At 47.5% G+C, this 17,500-nt stretch overlaps 1 protein-coding gene across 1 annotated transcript in view; it reads left to right on the forward strand.

The window, feature by feature from the left end:
- Positions 1 to 17,500, forward strand: part of LOC106608422 (FRAS1-related extracellular matrix protein 2) — a 66,486-nt gene that overhangs the window by 35,270 nt on the left and 13,716 nt on the right. Inside the window, exons 22-27 of the mRNA XM_082977312.1 lie at positions 2,643 to 2,813; positions 4,586 to 4,758; positions 7,592 to 7,722; positions 7,888 to 8,019; positions 8,365 to 8,699; positions 15,621 to 15,813. Of these exons, the coding sequence (XP_082833438.1) occupies positions 2,643 to 2,813; positions 4,586 to 4,758; positions 7,592 to 7,722; positions 7,888 to 8,019; positions 8,365 to 8,699; positions 15,621 to 15,813 (1,135 nt within the window). The remainder of the gene's footprint in view (positions 1 to 2,642; positions 2,814 to 4,585; positions 4,759 to 7,591; positions 7,723 to 7,887; positions 8,020 to 8,364; positions 8,700 to 15,620; positions 15,814 to 17,500) is intronic.

A 17,500-nucleotide genomic window follows, 5' to 3' on the forward strand; every position in this document is an offset into this window, starting at 1 on the left:
GAGGACCATTACAGACCAGTAGAGACCAAGTAGAGACCAGTAGAGTCTAGAAGAGACTAGTAAAGACCAGTAGAGACCAAGTAGAGACCAGTAGAGACTAGTAGAGACCAGTAGAGACCAGTAGAGACTAGTAGAGACCAGTAGAGACCAAGTAGAGACCAGTAGAGACCAGTAGAGACCAGTAGAGACTAGTAGAGACCAGTAGAGACCAGTAGAGACCAGTACAGACCAATAGAGACCAGTAGAGACCAAGTAGAGACCAGTAGAGACTAGTAGAGCCCAGTAGAGACCAGTAGAGACTAGTAGAGACCAGTAGAGGCCAGTAGAGCCCATTACAGACCAGTAGAGGCCATTACAGACCAGTAGAGACCAGTAGAGACAAAGTAGAGACCAGTAGAGACTAGTAGAGACCAGTAGAGACCAGTAGAGACTAGTAGAGACCAGTAGAGACCAGTAGAGACCAGTAGAGGCCATTACAGACCAGTAGAGACCAAGTAGAGTCCAGTAGTCTAGTAGAGTCTAGTAGAGTCTAGTAGAGTCTAGTAGAGTCTAGTAGAGACCAGTAGAGACTAGTAGAGACTAGTAGAGACCAGTAGAGACTAGTAGAGGCTAGTAGAGGCCATTACAGACCAGTAGAGGCCATTACAGACCATTACAGACCAGTAGAGACCAGTATAGTCTAGTAGAGTCTAGTAGAGTCTAGTAGAGACCAGTAGAGATCCAGTAGAGACTAGTAGAGACTAGTAGAGTCTAGTAGAGTCTAGTAGAGTCTAGTAGAGACCAGTAGAGATCCAGTAGAGACTAGTAGAGACCAGTAGAGATCCAGTAGAGACTAGTAGAGGCCAGTAGAGACTAGTAGAGACCAGTAGAGTTGAGTAGAGACTAGTAGAGTCTAGTAGAGACCAGTAGAGACCAGCAGAGTCTAGAACAGACTAGTCGAGACCAGTAGAGACCAGTAGAGACCAGTAGAGACAAGTAGAGCCCAATATAGACCAGTAGAGGCCATTACAGACCAGTAGAGACCAGTAGAGACCAAGTAGAGACCAGTAGAGACTAGTAGAGACCAGTAGACACCAGTTAAGACCAATAGAGTCTAGTAGAGATTAGTAGAGTCTAGTAAAGACCAGTAGACACCAGTAAAGACCAATAGAGTCTAGTAGAGATTAGTAGAGTCTAGTAGAGACCAGTAGAGACCAGTAGAGACTAGTAGAGTCTAGTAGAGACCAGTAGAGACCAGTAGAGACTAGTAGAGATCAGTAGAGACTAGTAGAGACCAGTAGAGACCAGTAGAGACTAGTAGAGTCCAGTAGAGACTAGTAGAGACCAGTAGAGACTAGAAGAGACCTTTAGAGACTAGTAGAGACCAGTAGAGACTAGTAGAGACAAGTAGAGACCAGTAGAGACCAGTAAAGACCAGTAGAGACCATCACAGACCAGTAGAGGCCATTACAGACCAGTAGAGGCCATTACAGACCAGTAGAGGCCACTACAGACCAGTAGAGACCAGTAGAGACTAGTAGAGACCAGAAGAGCCTAGTAGAGACTAGTAGAGGCCAGTAGACACCAGTAAAGACCAATAGAGTCTAGTAGAGATTAGTAGAGTCTAGTAGAGACCAGTAGAGACCAGTAGAGACTAGTAGAGTCTAGTAGAGACCAGTAGAGACCAGTAGAGACTAGTAGAGACCAGTAGAGACTAGTAGAGACCAGTAGAGACTAGTAGAGTCCAGTAGAGACTAGTAGAGACCAGTAGAGACCAGTAGAGACTAGAAGAGACCAGTAGAGACCAGTAGAGACTAGTAGAGACTAGTAGAGACCAGTAGAGACCAGAAGAGACTAGTAGAGACTAGTAGAGACCAGTAGAGACCAGTAAAGACCAGTAGAGACCATCACAGACCAGTAGAGGACATTACAGACCAGTAGAGGCCACTACAGACCAGTAGAGACCAGTAGAGACTAGTAGAGACCAGAAGAGCCTAGTAGAGACTAGTAGAGGCCATTACAGACAAGTAGAGACTAGTAGAGACCAGTAGAGACCAGTGAAGACCAGTTGAGACCATCACAGACCATAGAGGCCATTACAGACCAGTAGAGGCCACTACAGACCAGTAGAGACCAGTAGAGTCTAGAACAGGCTAGTCGAGCCCAGTAGAGACCGAGTAGAGACCAGTAGAGCCCATTACAGACCATTAGAGGCCATTACAGACCAGTAGAGGCCATTACAGACCAGTAGAGACCAGTAGACTAGTAGAGCCTAGTAGAGACTATTAGAGGCCATTACAGACAAGTAGAGACTAGTAGAGACCAGTAGAGACCAGTGAAGACCAGTAGAGGCATCACAGACCAGTAGAGGCCATTACAGACCAGTAGAGGCCACTACAGACCAGTAGAGACCAGTAGAGTCTAGTAGAGACCAGTAGAGACTAGTAGAGACTAGTAGAGTCTAGTAGAGACCAGAAGAGACTAGTAGAGACTAGTAGAGACCAGTAGAGACCAGTAGAGACCAGTAGAGTCCAGTAGAGATTAGTAAAGACCAGTAGAGTCTAGTAGAGACCAGTACAGACCGGTATAGACCAATAGAGACCAGTAGAGATCACAGGATGGATAAAAAACTTTGCATCTGTTTTTTGCCTCCCTTCCTCCAGGTTACCAAGGCGACAGTGTTCATTGAGGAGAAGGAGGGGGGTGATGTGGGGAGCATCACGTTCCCTGCTGTACCCCTCGTTGTGTCCTTACTGGTCTATGATGATCCATCCCTCGCGCCAACCCCAACCAGCCCCCACCCCCCCACGGGGTACCCCCTTGTGTGTGTGACGGTGAGTTGCTCTGACAAACAGTGCATTCGGAAAGTATTCAGACCCCTTGACCTTTTCAACATTTAGTTAAGTTACAACCTTATTCTAAAATGGATTAAATGATTTTCTTTTCTCAACAATCTACACACAATATCTCATAATGACGAAGAACCAACAAAAAAAATGTCATCAAGGATCTCTCTGTACATTGCTCCGTTCATCTTTCCCTCAATCCTAACTAGTCTCCCATTCCCTGCTGCTGAAAACCATCCCCACAGCATGATGCTGCCACCACCATGCTTCACCGAAGGGATGGTGCCAGGTTTCCTCCAGACGTGATGCTTGGCATTCAGGCAAAAGAGTTCAATCTTGGTTTCATCAGACCAGAGAATCTTGTTTCTCATGGTCTGAGAGTCCTTTAGATGCCTTTTGGCAAACTCCAAGTGCGCTGTCATGTGCCTTTTACTGAGGAGTGGCTTCTGTCTTGCCACTCTACCATAAAGGCCTGATTGGTGGAGTGCTGCAGAGATGGTTGTCCTTTTGGAAGGTTCTCCCATCTCCACAGAGGAACTCTGGAGCTCTGTCAGAGTGACCATCGGGTTCTTGGTCACCTCTCTGACCAAGGCCCTTCTCCCCCGATTGCTCAGTTTGGCCGGGCGGCCAGTACTAGGAAGAGTCTTGATGGTTCCAAACTTCTTCCATTTAAGAATGATGGAGCTCAGTCTCCCGAGGGGTGCAGCAGTCGAAGGCACTGAATCTCAGTGCTAGAGGCATCACTACAGACCCGGGTTCGATCCCAGGCTGTATCACAACCGGCCGTGATCGGGAGTCCCATAGGGTGGCGCACAATTGGCCCAGCGTCGTCCGGGTTAGGGGAAACTTTACTTGGCTCATTGCGCTTGTAGCGACTCCTTGTGGCGGGCCGGGCACCTGCAGGCTGACTTCAGTTGTCAGTTGAACGGTGTTTCCTCCAACACACTGGTGCGGCTGTCTTCGGGCGGGTGTTAATAAGAAGCGTGGTTTGGCGGGTCATGTTTCAGAGGACGCATGACACGACCTTCGCCCTTTGGGGAGTTGTAACGATGAGACAAGATCGAATTTGGGGAGAAAAAGGGGGTATAAAAAATTTATACAAATAAAATGATCGAGGCCACTGTGTTCTTGGGGACCTTCAATGCTGCAGACATTATTGGTATACTTCCCCAGATCTTTGCCTCGACACAATCCTGTCTCAGAGCTCTACGGACATTTCCTTTGACCTCATGGCTTGGTTTATGCTCTGACATGCTCTGTCAACTGTGGGACCTTATATAGACAGGTGTGTGCCTTTCCAAATCATGTCCAATCAATTGAATTTACCACAGGTGGACTCCAATCAAGTTGTAGAAACATCTCAAGGATGATCAATGGAAACAGGATGCACCTGAGCTCAATTTAGAGTCTCATAGCAAAGGGTCTGAATACTTATGTAAATAAGTTTTTTTTTAAATAAATTTGCAAACATTTCTAAACACCTGTTTTGGCTTTGTAATTATGGGGTATTGTGTGATGTCATTATGGGGTATTGTGATGTCATTATGGGGTATAGATTATATGTGTTGATTTATGATGGAAAATGTTTTATTTAATCCATTTTAGAATAAGGCTGTAACGTAACAGAATGTGTAAAAAAGGAAGGCCTGAATACTTTCTGAATGCTCTGTAGGTTCATATATGGTTGAGAAACCGTCAAATATCTCCATGGTAACCGTGTTTTGTACCCCCCCCCCCCCAATCCGCCTTCCGCCTTTCAGGCCTGTGACCCCCGCTACCCAGACTACAGTCGTACCTTGTCTCTCTGCGTCTCCGAGGGTATCAACAACACCTTGACAGAGTACCGCTGGCTCCTGGGGTCCCCAGGGACTCCTGATGGTGTAGCTAGCCCACCGAGGGAGCTCGACGCTGGGACCTTCCTCACCTCTACCAGGTTCAGAATCCAAAGAACACCCCACTCTAATAAACGATATTACTGCACATGTCTTAAAAAGTTCTGTCTTTACTGATAGCTGCTTCGTTGAGGAAATCTTTAGTTACAATGACTGTGATGTGAGTTCGTCTCACCTAGCTACCTTAAGTTGAAAACACTAACTATATAGAGTAAGTTACTCTGGACGAGAGCGTCTGCTAAATGACCAAAATGTAACATGTAAAAAGGGGAGAGACAGGTAAGAGGAAATCTGCTCTGAAAGGTAATACAACATGAGGTTGTGAATGAATGCACTAGAGTTGATCCCTTTCCTTTCCTATACCAGGTTAGAGTTGATCCCTTTCCTTTCCTTTCCTCCACCAGGTTAGAGTTGAGCCCTTTCCTTTCCTTTCCTCCACCAAGTTAGAGTTGAGCCCTTTCCTTTCCTCCACCAGGTTAGAGTTGATCCCTTTCCTTTCCTTTCCTCCACCAGGTTAGAGTTGATCCCTTTCCTTTCCTCCACCAGGTTAGAGTTGAGCCCTTTCCTTTCCTTTCCTCCACCAGGTTAGAGTTGAGCCCTTTCCTTTCCTTTCCTCCACCAGGTTAGAGTTGAGCCCTTTCCTTTCCTCCACCAGGTTAGAGTTGAGCCCTTTCCTTTCCTTTCCTCCACCAGGTTAGAGTTGATCCCTTTCCTTTCCTCCACCAGGTTAGAGTTGAGCCCTTTCCTTTCCTCCACCAGGTTAGAGTTGAGCCCTTTCCTTTCCTTTCCTCCACCAGGTTAGAGTTGAGCCCTTTCCTTTCCTCCACCAGGTTAGAGTTGAGCCCTTTCCTTTCCTTTCCTCCACCAGGTTAGAGTTGAGCCCTTTCCTTCCCTCCACCAGGTTAGAGTTGAGCCCATTCCTTTCCTCCACCAGGTTAGAGTTGAGCCCTTTCCTTTCCTCCACCAGGTTAGAGTTGAGCCCTTTCCTTTCCTTTCCTCCACCAGGTTAGAGTTGAGCGCTTTCCTTTCCTCCACCAGGTTAGAGTTGAGCCCTTTCCTTTCCTCCACCAGGTTAGAGTTGAGCCCTTTCCTTCCTCCACCAGGTTAGAGTTGAGCCCTTTCCTTTCCTCCACCAGGTTAGAGTTGAGCCCTTTCCTTTCCTTTCCTCCACCAGGTTAGAGTTGAGCCCTTTCCTTTCCTCCACCAGGTTAGAGTTGATCCCTTTCCTTTCCTCCACCAGGTTAGAGTTGATCCCTTTCCTTTCCTTTCCTCCACCAGGTTAGAGTTGAGCCCTTTCCTTTCCTTTCCTCCACCAGGTTAGAGTTGAGCCCTTTCCTTTCCTTTCCTCCACCAGGTTAGAGTTGAGCCCTTTCCTTTCCTCCACCAGGTTAGAGTTGAGCCCTTTCCTTTCCTTTCCTCCACCAGGTTAGAGTTGAGCCCTTTCCTTTCCTCCACCAGGTTAGAGTTGAGCCCTTTCCTTTCCTCCACCAGGTTAGAGTTGATCCCTTTCCTTTCCTCCACCAGGTTAGAGTTGAGCCCTTTCCTTTCCTTCCTCCACCAGGTTAGAGTTGAGCCCTTTCCTTTCCTCCACCAGGTTAGAGTTGAGCCCTTTCCTTTCCTCCACCAGGTTAGAGTTGAGCCCTTTCCTTCCCTCCACCAGGTTAGAGTTGAGCCCTTTCCTTTCCTTTCCTCCACCAGGTTAGAGTTGATCCCTTTCCTTTCCTCCACCAGGTTAGAGTTGAGCCCTTTCCTTTCCTTTCCTCCACCAGGTTAGAGTTGAGCCCTTTCCTTTCCTCCACCAGGTTAGAGTTGAGCCCTTTCCTTTCCTTCCCTCCACCAGGTTAGAGTTGAGCCCTTTCCTTTCCTCCACCAGGTTAGAGTTGAGCCCTTTCCTTTCCTCCACCAGGTTAGAGTTGAGCCCTTTCCTTTCCTTTCCTCCACCAGGTTAGAGTTGATCCCTTTCCTTTCCTTTCCTCCACCAGGTTAGAGTTGAGCCCTTTCCTTTCCTCCACCAGGTTAGAGTTGATCCCTTTCCTTTCCTTTCCTCCACCAGGTTAGAGTTGAGCCCTTTCCTTTCCTCCACCAGGTTAGAGTTGATCCCTTTCCTTTCCTCCACCAGGTTAGAGTTGATCCCTTTCCTTTCCTTTCCTCCACCAGGTTAGAGTTGATCCCTTTCCTTTCCTCCACCAGGTTAGAGTTGATCCCTTTCCTTTCCTCCACCAGGTTAGAGTTGAGCCCTTTCCTTTCCTCCACCAGGTTAGAGTTGAGCCCTTTCCTTTCCTCCACCAGGTTAGAGTTGATCCCTTTCCTTTCCTCCACCAGGTTAGAGTTGATCCCTTTCCTTTCCTCCACCAGGTTAGAGTTGATCCCTTTCCTTCCCTCCACCAGGTTAGAGTTGAGCCCTTTCCTTTCCTTCCCTCCACCAGGTTAGAGTTGAGCCCTTTCCTTTCCTCCACCAGGTTAGAGTTGAGCCCTTTCCTTTCCTTTCCTCCACCAGGTTAGAGTTGAGCCCTTTCCTTTCCTCCACCAGGTTAGAGTTGATCCCTTTCCTTTCCTCCACCAGGTTAGAGTTGAGCCCTTTCCTTTCCTTCCCTCCACCAGGTTAGAGTTGAGCCCTTTCCTTTCCTTTCCTCCACCAGGTTAGAGTTGAGCCCTTTCCTTCCCTCCACCAGGTTAGAGTTGAGCCCTTTCCTTTCCTCCACCAGGTTAGTGTTGATCCCTTTCCTTTCCTCCACCAGGTTAGAGTTGAGCCCTTTCCTTCCTCCACCAGGTTAGAGTTGATCCCTTTCCTTTCCTCCACCAGGTTAGAGTTGAGCCCTTTCCTTTCCTCCACCAGGTTAGAGTTGAGCCCTTTCCTTTTGCTTCCTCCACCAGTTCCATGCTGCTGGATGCTGTTTACCTTCAGGCAGGGGCCAGGGTGCAGTGCTCTGCCCGAGCTGTGAGCACCGCGGGACGGGGAGGACTGGGGCTGACTAGCCCTCAGGTGGAGGTCAGCATGGAGAAGGGTGAGTAGTATAAGTCAAATAAGTGCAAATAAAAGTCTCTGCTTCAAGAGTAGATTACCGTATATCCTAACTGTTGTTCTCCTGTCATGTGCCCTCCTCGTGATTGATTGATTGATTGATTAGTTATTGTGTCACCCTAAAAGTTGTCGTCATGTCCTCGTAAAGGTCTGTGCCCTCCTCATACCCCTGGGGCGATAGGGGCTGAACCGTTCTCCGCTAAGATCCGTTACACGGGACCAGACGACCCAGAGCACCCCAACCTCATCAGGCTAACCGTCACTATGTCACATGTAGATGGTATCTGACTTCACGCCTTTGACCCCTAAACTTTTAACTCTCACCCATCACATCACCACCTGCCCTCTTTCCATCCTGGCCCTAACCTTGACCTCTCAATTGACCCTGACCCCTCACTCCTCACCTCTCGCCCTTTGAACTCTCACCCCTCACCTCTCGACCTTTGTACTCTCACCTCTCACCTCTCCCCTTTGAACTCTCAGCTCTCACCTCTCCCCTTTGAACTTTCAGCTCTCACCTCTCCCCTTTTTTGATCACTCAACCACAATCGGTCACATTGACACCATACCTGACCTCCAACCTTTGACCCCTCTGGGTCTAAACCCCTCACCTGTCTCTCCCCAGGTATGCTGCCTTTCATCTCCACCCGTCCCCTCTCCAACCTGGCCCTGACCCTGAACCACGACCCCTCTCGGTTGGGGAACCACCGTTGTTCCAACCTCCAGGGGGGGCCAGGCGATGCCAGTGCTACCCGTCTGGGGCTCACCTCGACTGGGGCGGCCGTGGCCGGCGTGGTGGGAGGGTCTCGCCTCCGGAACAGCATAGCCCAGGACGGAGCTCTCTCCCTGGGTTTCTATAACAGTCTGGACCTGGAGGCGTGTGTCTGGAGCTTCTCCGGATACTACAGCATCAGCGACCTGCTGTCTGACTGTGGGGGGACCGTAAGGACGGACGGACAGGTAGGAACTAGTATTACGTAAACGTAGGAACCAATCTTCTCTGGATACTACAGCATCAGCGACCTGCTGTCTGACTGTGGGGGGACCGTAAGGACGGACGGACAGGTAGGAACTAGTATTACGTAAACGTAGGAACCAATCTTCTCTGGATACTACAGCATCAGCGACCTGCTGTCTGACTGTGGGGGGACCGTAAGGACGGACGGACAGGTAGGAACTAGTATTACGTAAACGTAGGAACCAATCTTCTCTGGATACTACAGCATCAGCGACCTGCTGTCTGACTGTGGGGGGACCGTAAGGACGGACGGACAGGTAGGAACTAGTATTACGTAAACGTAGGAACCAATCTTCTCTGGATACTACAGCATCAGCGACCTGCTGTCTGACTGTGGGGGGACCGTAAGGACGGACGGACAGGTAGGAACTAGTATTACGTAAACGTAGGAACCAATCTTCTCTGGATACTACAGCATCAGTGATCTGGTCTCTGACTGTGGGGGGACCGTAAGGACGGACGGACAAGTAGGAACTAATAATCACAGGTAGGAACCAATCTGAGACTGGAGGGATGGAATGCACTGAAGGACACGTAGAAATCTATCAGGGGCTGCGGTCCAAACACTTAAAAGACACACCCTCGTCCACTTCCCCTCGCCTTATGCCCTTGGGGGAAATCCCCGTCGCCATCTTGGAGGGCGGTCCAAATGATTAGCCAAGCAAGGGAAGTTTGCAACGTAAGCCGTTCAGCCCTCATTTTTAGTCGGCTTTGTGAGTGCACAATTATGTTCACTCCGGGGCCTGAAATTCCCCATAATTCAATTTGCGACGATTGTATATCCGCTCAGAAAAGTCAGCGAAAACTTAAAAACAACATCAATGGAGAAGTCATCATACAGGTGTAAGTAAAAACCAATGCAAATAAGTTAGAAATGTTGCTACTACATACAAAGTAAATATGTTATTGTTTGGTTATCTTTTGGAAATTGTAGAAATAAACATTTCCCTTCCTCAGAAGTCCCAGCTAGGCAGGCTAACGTTAGTTAGCTAATTAATTTACTAGCTATCATACAATAGGCGTATATTAATAATTACATATTTAATATTTTATTTTATTTATTTATTTCACCTTTCTTTAACCAGGTAAGCTAGTTGAGAACAAGTTCTCATTTACAATTGCGACCTGGCCAAGATAAAGCAAAGCAGTTCGACACAAACAACACAGAGTTACACATGGAATAAACAAACGCACAGTCAATAATACAGTAGAAAAATCTATATACAGTGTGTGCAAATGAGGTAAGATAAGGGAGGTAAGGCAATAAATAGGCCATAGTGGCTAAGTAATTACAATATAGCAATTAGAAACTGGAGTGATAGATGTGCAGAAGATGAATGTGCAAGTAGAGATACTGGGGTGCAAAGGAGCAAAATAAATAAATAAATACAATATGGGGATGAGGTAGTTGGATGGGCTGTTTACAGATGGGCTATGTACAGGTGCAGTGATCTGTGAGCTGCTCTGACAGCTGGTGCTTAAAGCTAGTGAGGGAGATATGAGTCAAGAGCTTCAGTGATTTTTGCAGTTAGTTCCAGTCATTGGCAGCAGAGAACTGGAAGGAAAGGCGGCCAAAGGAGGAATTGGCTTTGGGGATGACCAGTGAAATATACCTGCTGGAGCACATGCTTCGGGTCGGTGTTGCTATGGTGACCAGTGAGCTGAGATGAGGCGGGGCTTTACCTAGCAAAGACTTATAGATGACCTGGAGCCAGTGGGTTTGGCGACGAATATGTAGTGAGGGCCAGCCAACGAGAGCATACAGGTCGCAGTGGTGGGTAGTATATGGGGGCTTTGGTGACAAAACAGATGGCACTGTGATAGACTGCATCCAATTTGTTGAGCAGAGTATTGGAGGCTATTTTGTAAATGACATTGCCGAAGTCGAGGATCGGTAGGATGGTCAGTTTTACGAGTGTATGTTTGGCAGCATGAGTGAAGGATGCTTTGTTGCGAAATAGGAAGCCGATTCTAGATTTAATTTTGGATTGGAGATGCTTAATGTGAGTCTGGAAGGAGAGTTTACAGTCTAACCAGACACCTAGGTATTTGTAGTTGTCCATATTCAAGTCAGAGCCGTCCAGAGAAGTGATGCTGGACGGGCGGGCAGTTGCAGGCAGCGATCGGTTGAAGAGCATGCATTTAGTTTTACTTGCATTTAAGAGCAGTTGGAGACCACGGAAGGAGAGTTGTATGGCATTGAAGCTCGTCTGAAGGGTTGTTAACACAATGTCCAAAGAAGGGCCAGAAGTATACAGAATGGTGTCGTCTGCGTAGCGGTGGATCAGAGAATCACCAGCAGCAAGAGCGACATCATTGATGTATACAGAGAAGAGAGTCGGACCGAGAATTGAACCCTGTGGAACCCCCATAGAAACTGCCAGAGGTCCGGACAACAGGCTTAATGTGATTTGACACACTGAACTCTATCAGAGAAGTAGTTGGTGAACCAGGCGAGGCAGTCATTTGAGAAACCAAGGCTGTTGAGTCTGTCGATAAGAATGTGGTGATTGACAGAGTTGAAAGCTTGGGGTAGCCAGGTGGAAATCATGGCCAGCCGTAGAAAAATGCTTATTGTAATTCTCAATTATAGTGGATTTATCGGTGGTGACAGTGTTTCCTAGCCTCAGTGCAGTGTGCAGCTGGGAGGAGGTGCTATTATTCTCCATGGACTTCATATTGTCCCAGAACTTTTTTGAGTTTGTGCTACAGGAAGCAAATTTCTGTTTGAAAAAGCTAGCCTTAGCTTTCCTAACTGCCTGTGTATATTGGTTCCTAACTTCCCTGAAAAGTTGCATATCGCGGGGGCAGTTCGATGCTAATGCAGAACGCCACAGGATTTTTTTGTGTTGGTTAAGGGCAGTCAGGTCTGGGGAGAACCAAGGGCTATATCTGTTCCTGGTTCTAAAATTTCTTGAAAGGGGCATGCTTATTTAAGATGGTGAGGAAAGCACTTTTAAAGAATAACCAGGCATCCTCTACTGACGGGATGAGGTCAATATCCTTCCAGGATACCAGGGCCAGGTCGATTAGAAAGGCTTGCTCGCTGAAGTGTTTTAGGGAGCGTTTGACAGTGATGAGTGGAGGTCGTTTGACCGCTGACCCATTACGGATGCAGGCAATGAGGCAGTGATCGCTGAGATCCTGGTTGAAAACAGCAGAGGTGTATTTGGAGGTCATGTTAGTTAGGATGATATCTATGAGGGTGCCCGTGTTTACGGATTTGGGGTTGTACCTGGTAGGTTCATTGATAATTTGTGTGAGTAGACATAAATATAAGTAGACATTCACTCATAATTGAATGTAGCGCATACAAAACACCCACAAGCCACCGGTGGCTGAAAACTCAATCATCGCAGGATGAAGGAGTGACGAATTTCCAGCCAAGGGTGGTCCATTTATAAATCCTTCCTTGCTCCCTCACCCCCTTGCCCTGCAAGTGTACACTCACTCAGACGTCATGATACGTCATCAGAAGTGTCCACTTAATTTGAGGGATTAGTGGATAGGGTGTGTCTTTTAAGTGTTTGGACCATAGCCAGGGGCTGCATTTCAATAATCTAATGCTACTTCCTCCCCTTATCTCTAATGCTACTTCCTCCCCCTTATCTCTAATGCTACTTCCTCCCCTTATCTCTAATGCTACTTCCTCCCCTTATCTCTAATGCTACTTTCTCACCCTTATCTCTAATGCTACTTCCTCCCCTTATCTCTAATGCTACTTCCTCCCCTTATCTCTAATGCTACTTCCTCCCCCTTATCTCTAATGCTACTTCCTCCCCTTATCTCTAATGCTACTTCCTCCCCTTATCTCTAATGCTACTTCCTCCCCCTTATCTCTAATGTTACTTCCTCCCCTTATCTCTAATGCTACTTCCTCCCCTTATCTCTAATGCTACTTCCTCCCCTTATCTCTAATGCTACTTCCTCCCCTTATCTCTAATGCTACTTCCTCCCCTTATCTCTAATGCTACTTCCTCCCCTTATCTCTAATGCTACTTCCTCCCCTTATCTCTAATGTTACTTCCTCCCCTTATCTCTAATGCTACTTCCTCCCCTTATCTCTAATGCTACTTCCTCCCCTTATCTCTAATGCTACGTTCTCACCCTTATCTCTAATGCTACTTCCTCCCCTTATCTCTAATGCTACTTCCTCCCCCTTATCTCTAATGCTACTTCCTCCCCCTTATCTCTAATGTTACTTCCTCCCCTTATCTCTAATGCTACTTTCTCACCCTTATCTCTAATGCTACTTCCTCCCCTTATCTCTAATGCTACTTCCTCCCCCTTATCTCTAATGCTACTTCCTCCCCTTATCTCTAATGCTACTTCCTCCCCTTATCTCTAATGCTACTTCCTCCCCTTATCTCTAATGCTACTTCCTCCCCTTATCTCTAATGCTACTTTCTCACCCTTATCTGTAATGTTACTTCCTCCCCTTATCTCTAATGTTACTTCCTCCCCTTATCTCTAATGCTACTTCCTCCCCTTATCTCTAATGTTACTTCCTCCCCTTATCTCTAATGCTACTTCCTCCCCTTATCTCTAATGCTACTTCCTCCCCTTATCTCTAATGCTACTTCCTCCCCTTATCTCTAATGCTACTTCCTCCCCCTTATCTCTAATGCTACTTCCTCCCCTTATCTCTAATGCTACTTCCTCCCCTTATCTCTAATGCTACTTCCTCCCCCTTATCTCTAATGTTACTTCCTCCCCTTATCTCTAATGCTACTTCCTCCCCTTATCTCTAATGCTACTTCCTCCCCTTATCTCTAATGCTACTTCCTCCCCTTATCTCTAATGCTACTTCCTCCCCTTATCTCTAATGCTACTTCCTCCCCTTATCTCTAATGTTACTTCCTCCCCTTATCTCTAATGCTACTTCCTCCCCTTATCTCTAATGCTACTTCCTCCCCTTATCTCTAATGCTACGTTCTCACCCTTATCTCTAATGCTACTTCCTCCCCTTATCTCTAATGCTACTTCCTCCCCCTTATCTCTAATGCTACTTCCTCCCCCTTATCTCTAATGTTACTTCCTCCCCTTATCTCTAATGCTACTTTCTCACCCTTATCTCTAATGCTACTTCCTCCCCTTATCTCTAATGCTACTTCCTCCCCCTTATCTCTAATGCTACTTCCTCCCCTTATCTCTAATGCTACTTCCTCCCCTTATCTCTAATGCTACTTCCTCCCCTTATCTCTAATGCTACTTCCTCCCCTTATCTCTAATGCTACTTTCTCACCCTTATCTCTAATGTTACTTCCTCCCCTTATCTCTAATGCTACTTCCTCCCCTTATCTCTAATGCTACTTCCTCCCCTTATCTCTAATGCTACTTCCTCCCCTTATCTCTAATGCTACTTCCTCCCCTTATCTCTAATGCTACTTCCTCCCCTTATCTCTAATGCTACTTCCAGGTCAAAGCAAAGATTCTAGCAGGCTTCCTCCAAATGGCACCACACTTCCCATAAGCTGCCCTACATACCTCACACCCTAGTGTCCTGTCTTTTCATTGGTTCTTTTTTTTCTCTTTTGTTTATTCATTTAACCTTTATTTTATCAGGGAATCCTACTGAGACCGATGTCTAGTTTACAGATTAGCCCTGAGTAACATACATTTCAGAAAATACACACATGAAAATAAATATACAAAATTCAAGGAGAAAGGAACAACACAGAGAGACAAGGTAAGACGGTCCTCATACAGCTTTCTAGAGGCACCAAAACATCATCACAAAAACTAAAACATGATTTACCTAACTCAGTAGAGACCAAAGAAATTTCCAGAGTTATCCATCCCTGAGACCAGGTGTGATAACTCGTACGTCTATAGTATAGTAATGATGTTAGGTACAGTGGGACTTTTTGTAAAATAGCTTTATAAATGAAAACAATAGCAATGTGACACCCGGGAGGGCCAACCAATGTTCTGGTAGAGAATGCAGTGATGACATCAGAGGGCCAACCAACGTTCTGGTAGAGAATGCAGTGATGACATCAGAGGGCCAACCAACGTTCTGGTAGAGAATGCAGTGATGACATCAGAGGGCCAACCAACGTTCTGGTAGAGAATGCAGTGATGACATCAGAGGGCCAACCAACGTTCTGGTAGAGAATGCAGTGATGACATCAGAGGGTTAACCAACATTCTGGTAGAGAATGCAGTGATGACATCAGAGGGCCAACCAACGTTCTGGTAGAGAATGCAGTGATGACATCAGAGGGTTAACCAACGTTCTGGTAGAGAATGCAGTGATGACATCAGAGGGTTAACCAACGTTCTGGTAGAGAATGCAGTGATGACATCAGAGGGTTAACCAACGTTCTGGTAGAGAATGCAGTGATGACATCAGAGGGTTAACCAACGTTCTGGTAGAGAATGCAGTGATGACATCAGAGGGTTAACCAACGTTCTGGTAGAGAATGCAGTGACGACATCAGAGGGCCAACCAACGTTCTGGTAGAGAATGCAGTGATGACATCAGAGGGTTAACCAACGTTCTGGTAGAGAATGCAGTGATGACATCAGAGGGTTAACCAACGTTCTGGTAGAGAATGCAGTGATGACATCAGAGGGTTAACCAACGTTCTGGTAGAGAATGCAGTGATGACATCAGAGGGTTAACCAACATTCTGGTAGAGAATGCAGTGACGACATCAGAGGGTTAACCAACATTCTGGTAGAGAATGCAGTGACGACATCAGAGGGCCAACCAACTTTCTGGTAGAGAATGCAGTGATGACATCACAGAGGGTTAACCAACGTTCTGGTAGAGAATGCAGTGATGACATCAGAGGGTTAAGCAACTTTCTGGTAGAGAATGCAGTGACGACATCATGTCTCCATTCCCCTGTCTTCAGGTCCTGAATGCTGTCCAGTCGTATGTGACCTTACGTGTCCCTCTATTCGTCTCCTACGTGTTCCACTCCCCCTCGGCCCCTGGCGGCTGGCTCACCTTTGACCTCCGATCTGACTTCCGCATGACCTTCACCTATGACACGTCCATCCTGTGGCGTGACGGGATAGGCAGCCCTCCCGATGCTCCGCTGCAAGGTAGACAGACAGAGAGACAGACAGACAGACAGACAGACAGACAGACAGACAGACAGACAGACAGACAGACAGACAGACAGACAGACAGACAGACAGACAGACAGACACTGGAACACAGGCAGACAGACACCCACTGGAACACAGACAGACAGACAGACAGACAGACAGACAGACAGACAGACAGACAGACAGACAGACAGACAGACAGACACTGGAAAACAGACAGACAGACACCCACTGGAACACAGGCAGGCAGACAGGCAGACAGACAGACAGACAGACAGACAGACAGACAGACAGACAGACAGACAGACACTGGAACACAGGCAGACAGACACCCACTGGAACACAGGCAGGCAGACAGACAGACAGACAGACAGACAGACAGACAGACAGACAGACAGACAGACAGACAGACAGACAGACAGACAGACACTGGAACACAGACAGACAGACACCCACTGGAACACAGGCAGGCAGGCAGGCAGACAGACAGACAGACAGACAGACAGACAGACAGACAGACAGACAGACAGACACTGGAACACAGACAGACAGACACCCACTGGAACACAGGCAGGCAGACAGACAGACAGACAGACAGACAGACAGACAGACAGACAGACAGACAGACAGACACTGGAACACAGACAGACAGACACCCACTGGAACACAGGCAGACAGACACCCACTGGAACACAGACAGACAGACAGACAGACAGACAGACAGACAGACAGACAGACAGACAGACAGACAGACACTGGAACACAGGCAGACAGACACCCACTGGAACACAGACAGACAGACAGACAGACAGACAGACAGACAGACAGACAGACAGACAGACAGACAGACAGACAGACAGACAGACAGACACTGGAAAACAGACAGACAGACACCCACTGGAACACAGGCAGGCAGACAGGCAGACAGACAGACAGACAGACAGACAGACAGACAGACAGACAGACAGACAGACACTGGAACACAGACAGACAGACACCCACTGGAACACAGGCAGGCAGGCAGGCAGACAGACAGACAGACAGACAGACAGACAGACAGACAGACAGACAGACAGACAGACAGACAGACAGACACTGGAACACAGACAGACAGACACCCACTGGAACACAGGCAGACAGACAGACACTGGAACACAGACAGACAGACACCCACTGGAACACAGGCAGACAGACACCCACTGGAACACAGACAGACAGACAGACAGACAGACAGACAGACAGACACTGGAACACAGGCAGACAGACACCCACTGGAACACAGACAGACAGACAGACAGACAGACAGACAGACAGACAGACAGACAGACAGACAGACAGACAGACACTGGAAAACAGACAGACAGACACCCACTGGAACACAGGCAGGCAGACAGGCAGACAGACAGACAGACAGACAGACAGACAGACAGACAGACAGACAGACAGACAGACAGACAGACAGACAGACAGACAGACAGACACTGGAACACAGGCAGACAGACACCCACTGGAACACAGGCAGGCAGACAGACAGACAGACAGACAGACAGACAGACAGACAGACAGACAGACAGACAGACAGACAGACAGACAGACAGACACTGGAACACAGGCAGGCAGGCAGGCAGGCAGACAGACAGACAGACAGACAGACAGACAGACAGACAGACAGACAGACAGA

The sequence above is a fragment of the Salmo salar genome, chromosome 07 (genome assembly GCF_965601325.2).
Source record: "Salmo salar chromosome 07, fSalSal1, whole genome shotgun sequence".
Taxonomy (NCBI): Eukaryota; Metazoa; Chordata; class Actinopteri; order Salmoniformes; family Salmonidae; genus Salmo; species Salmo salar.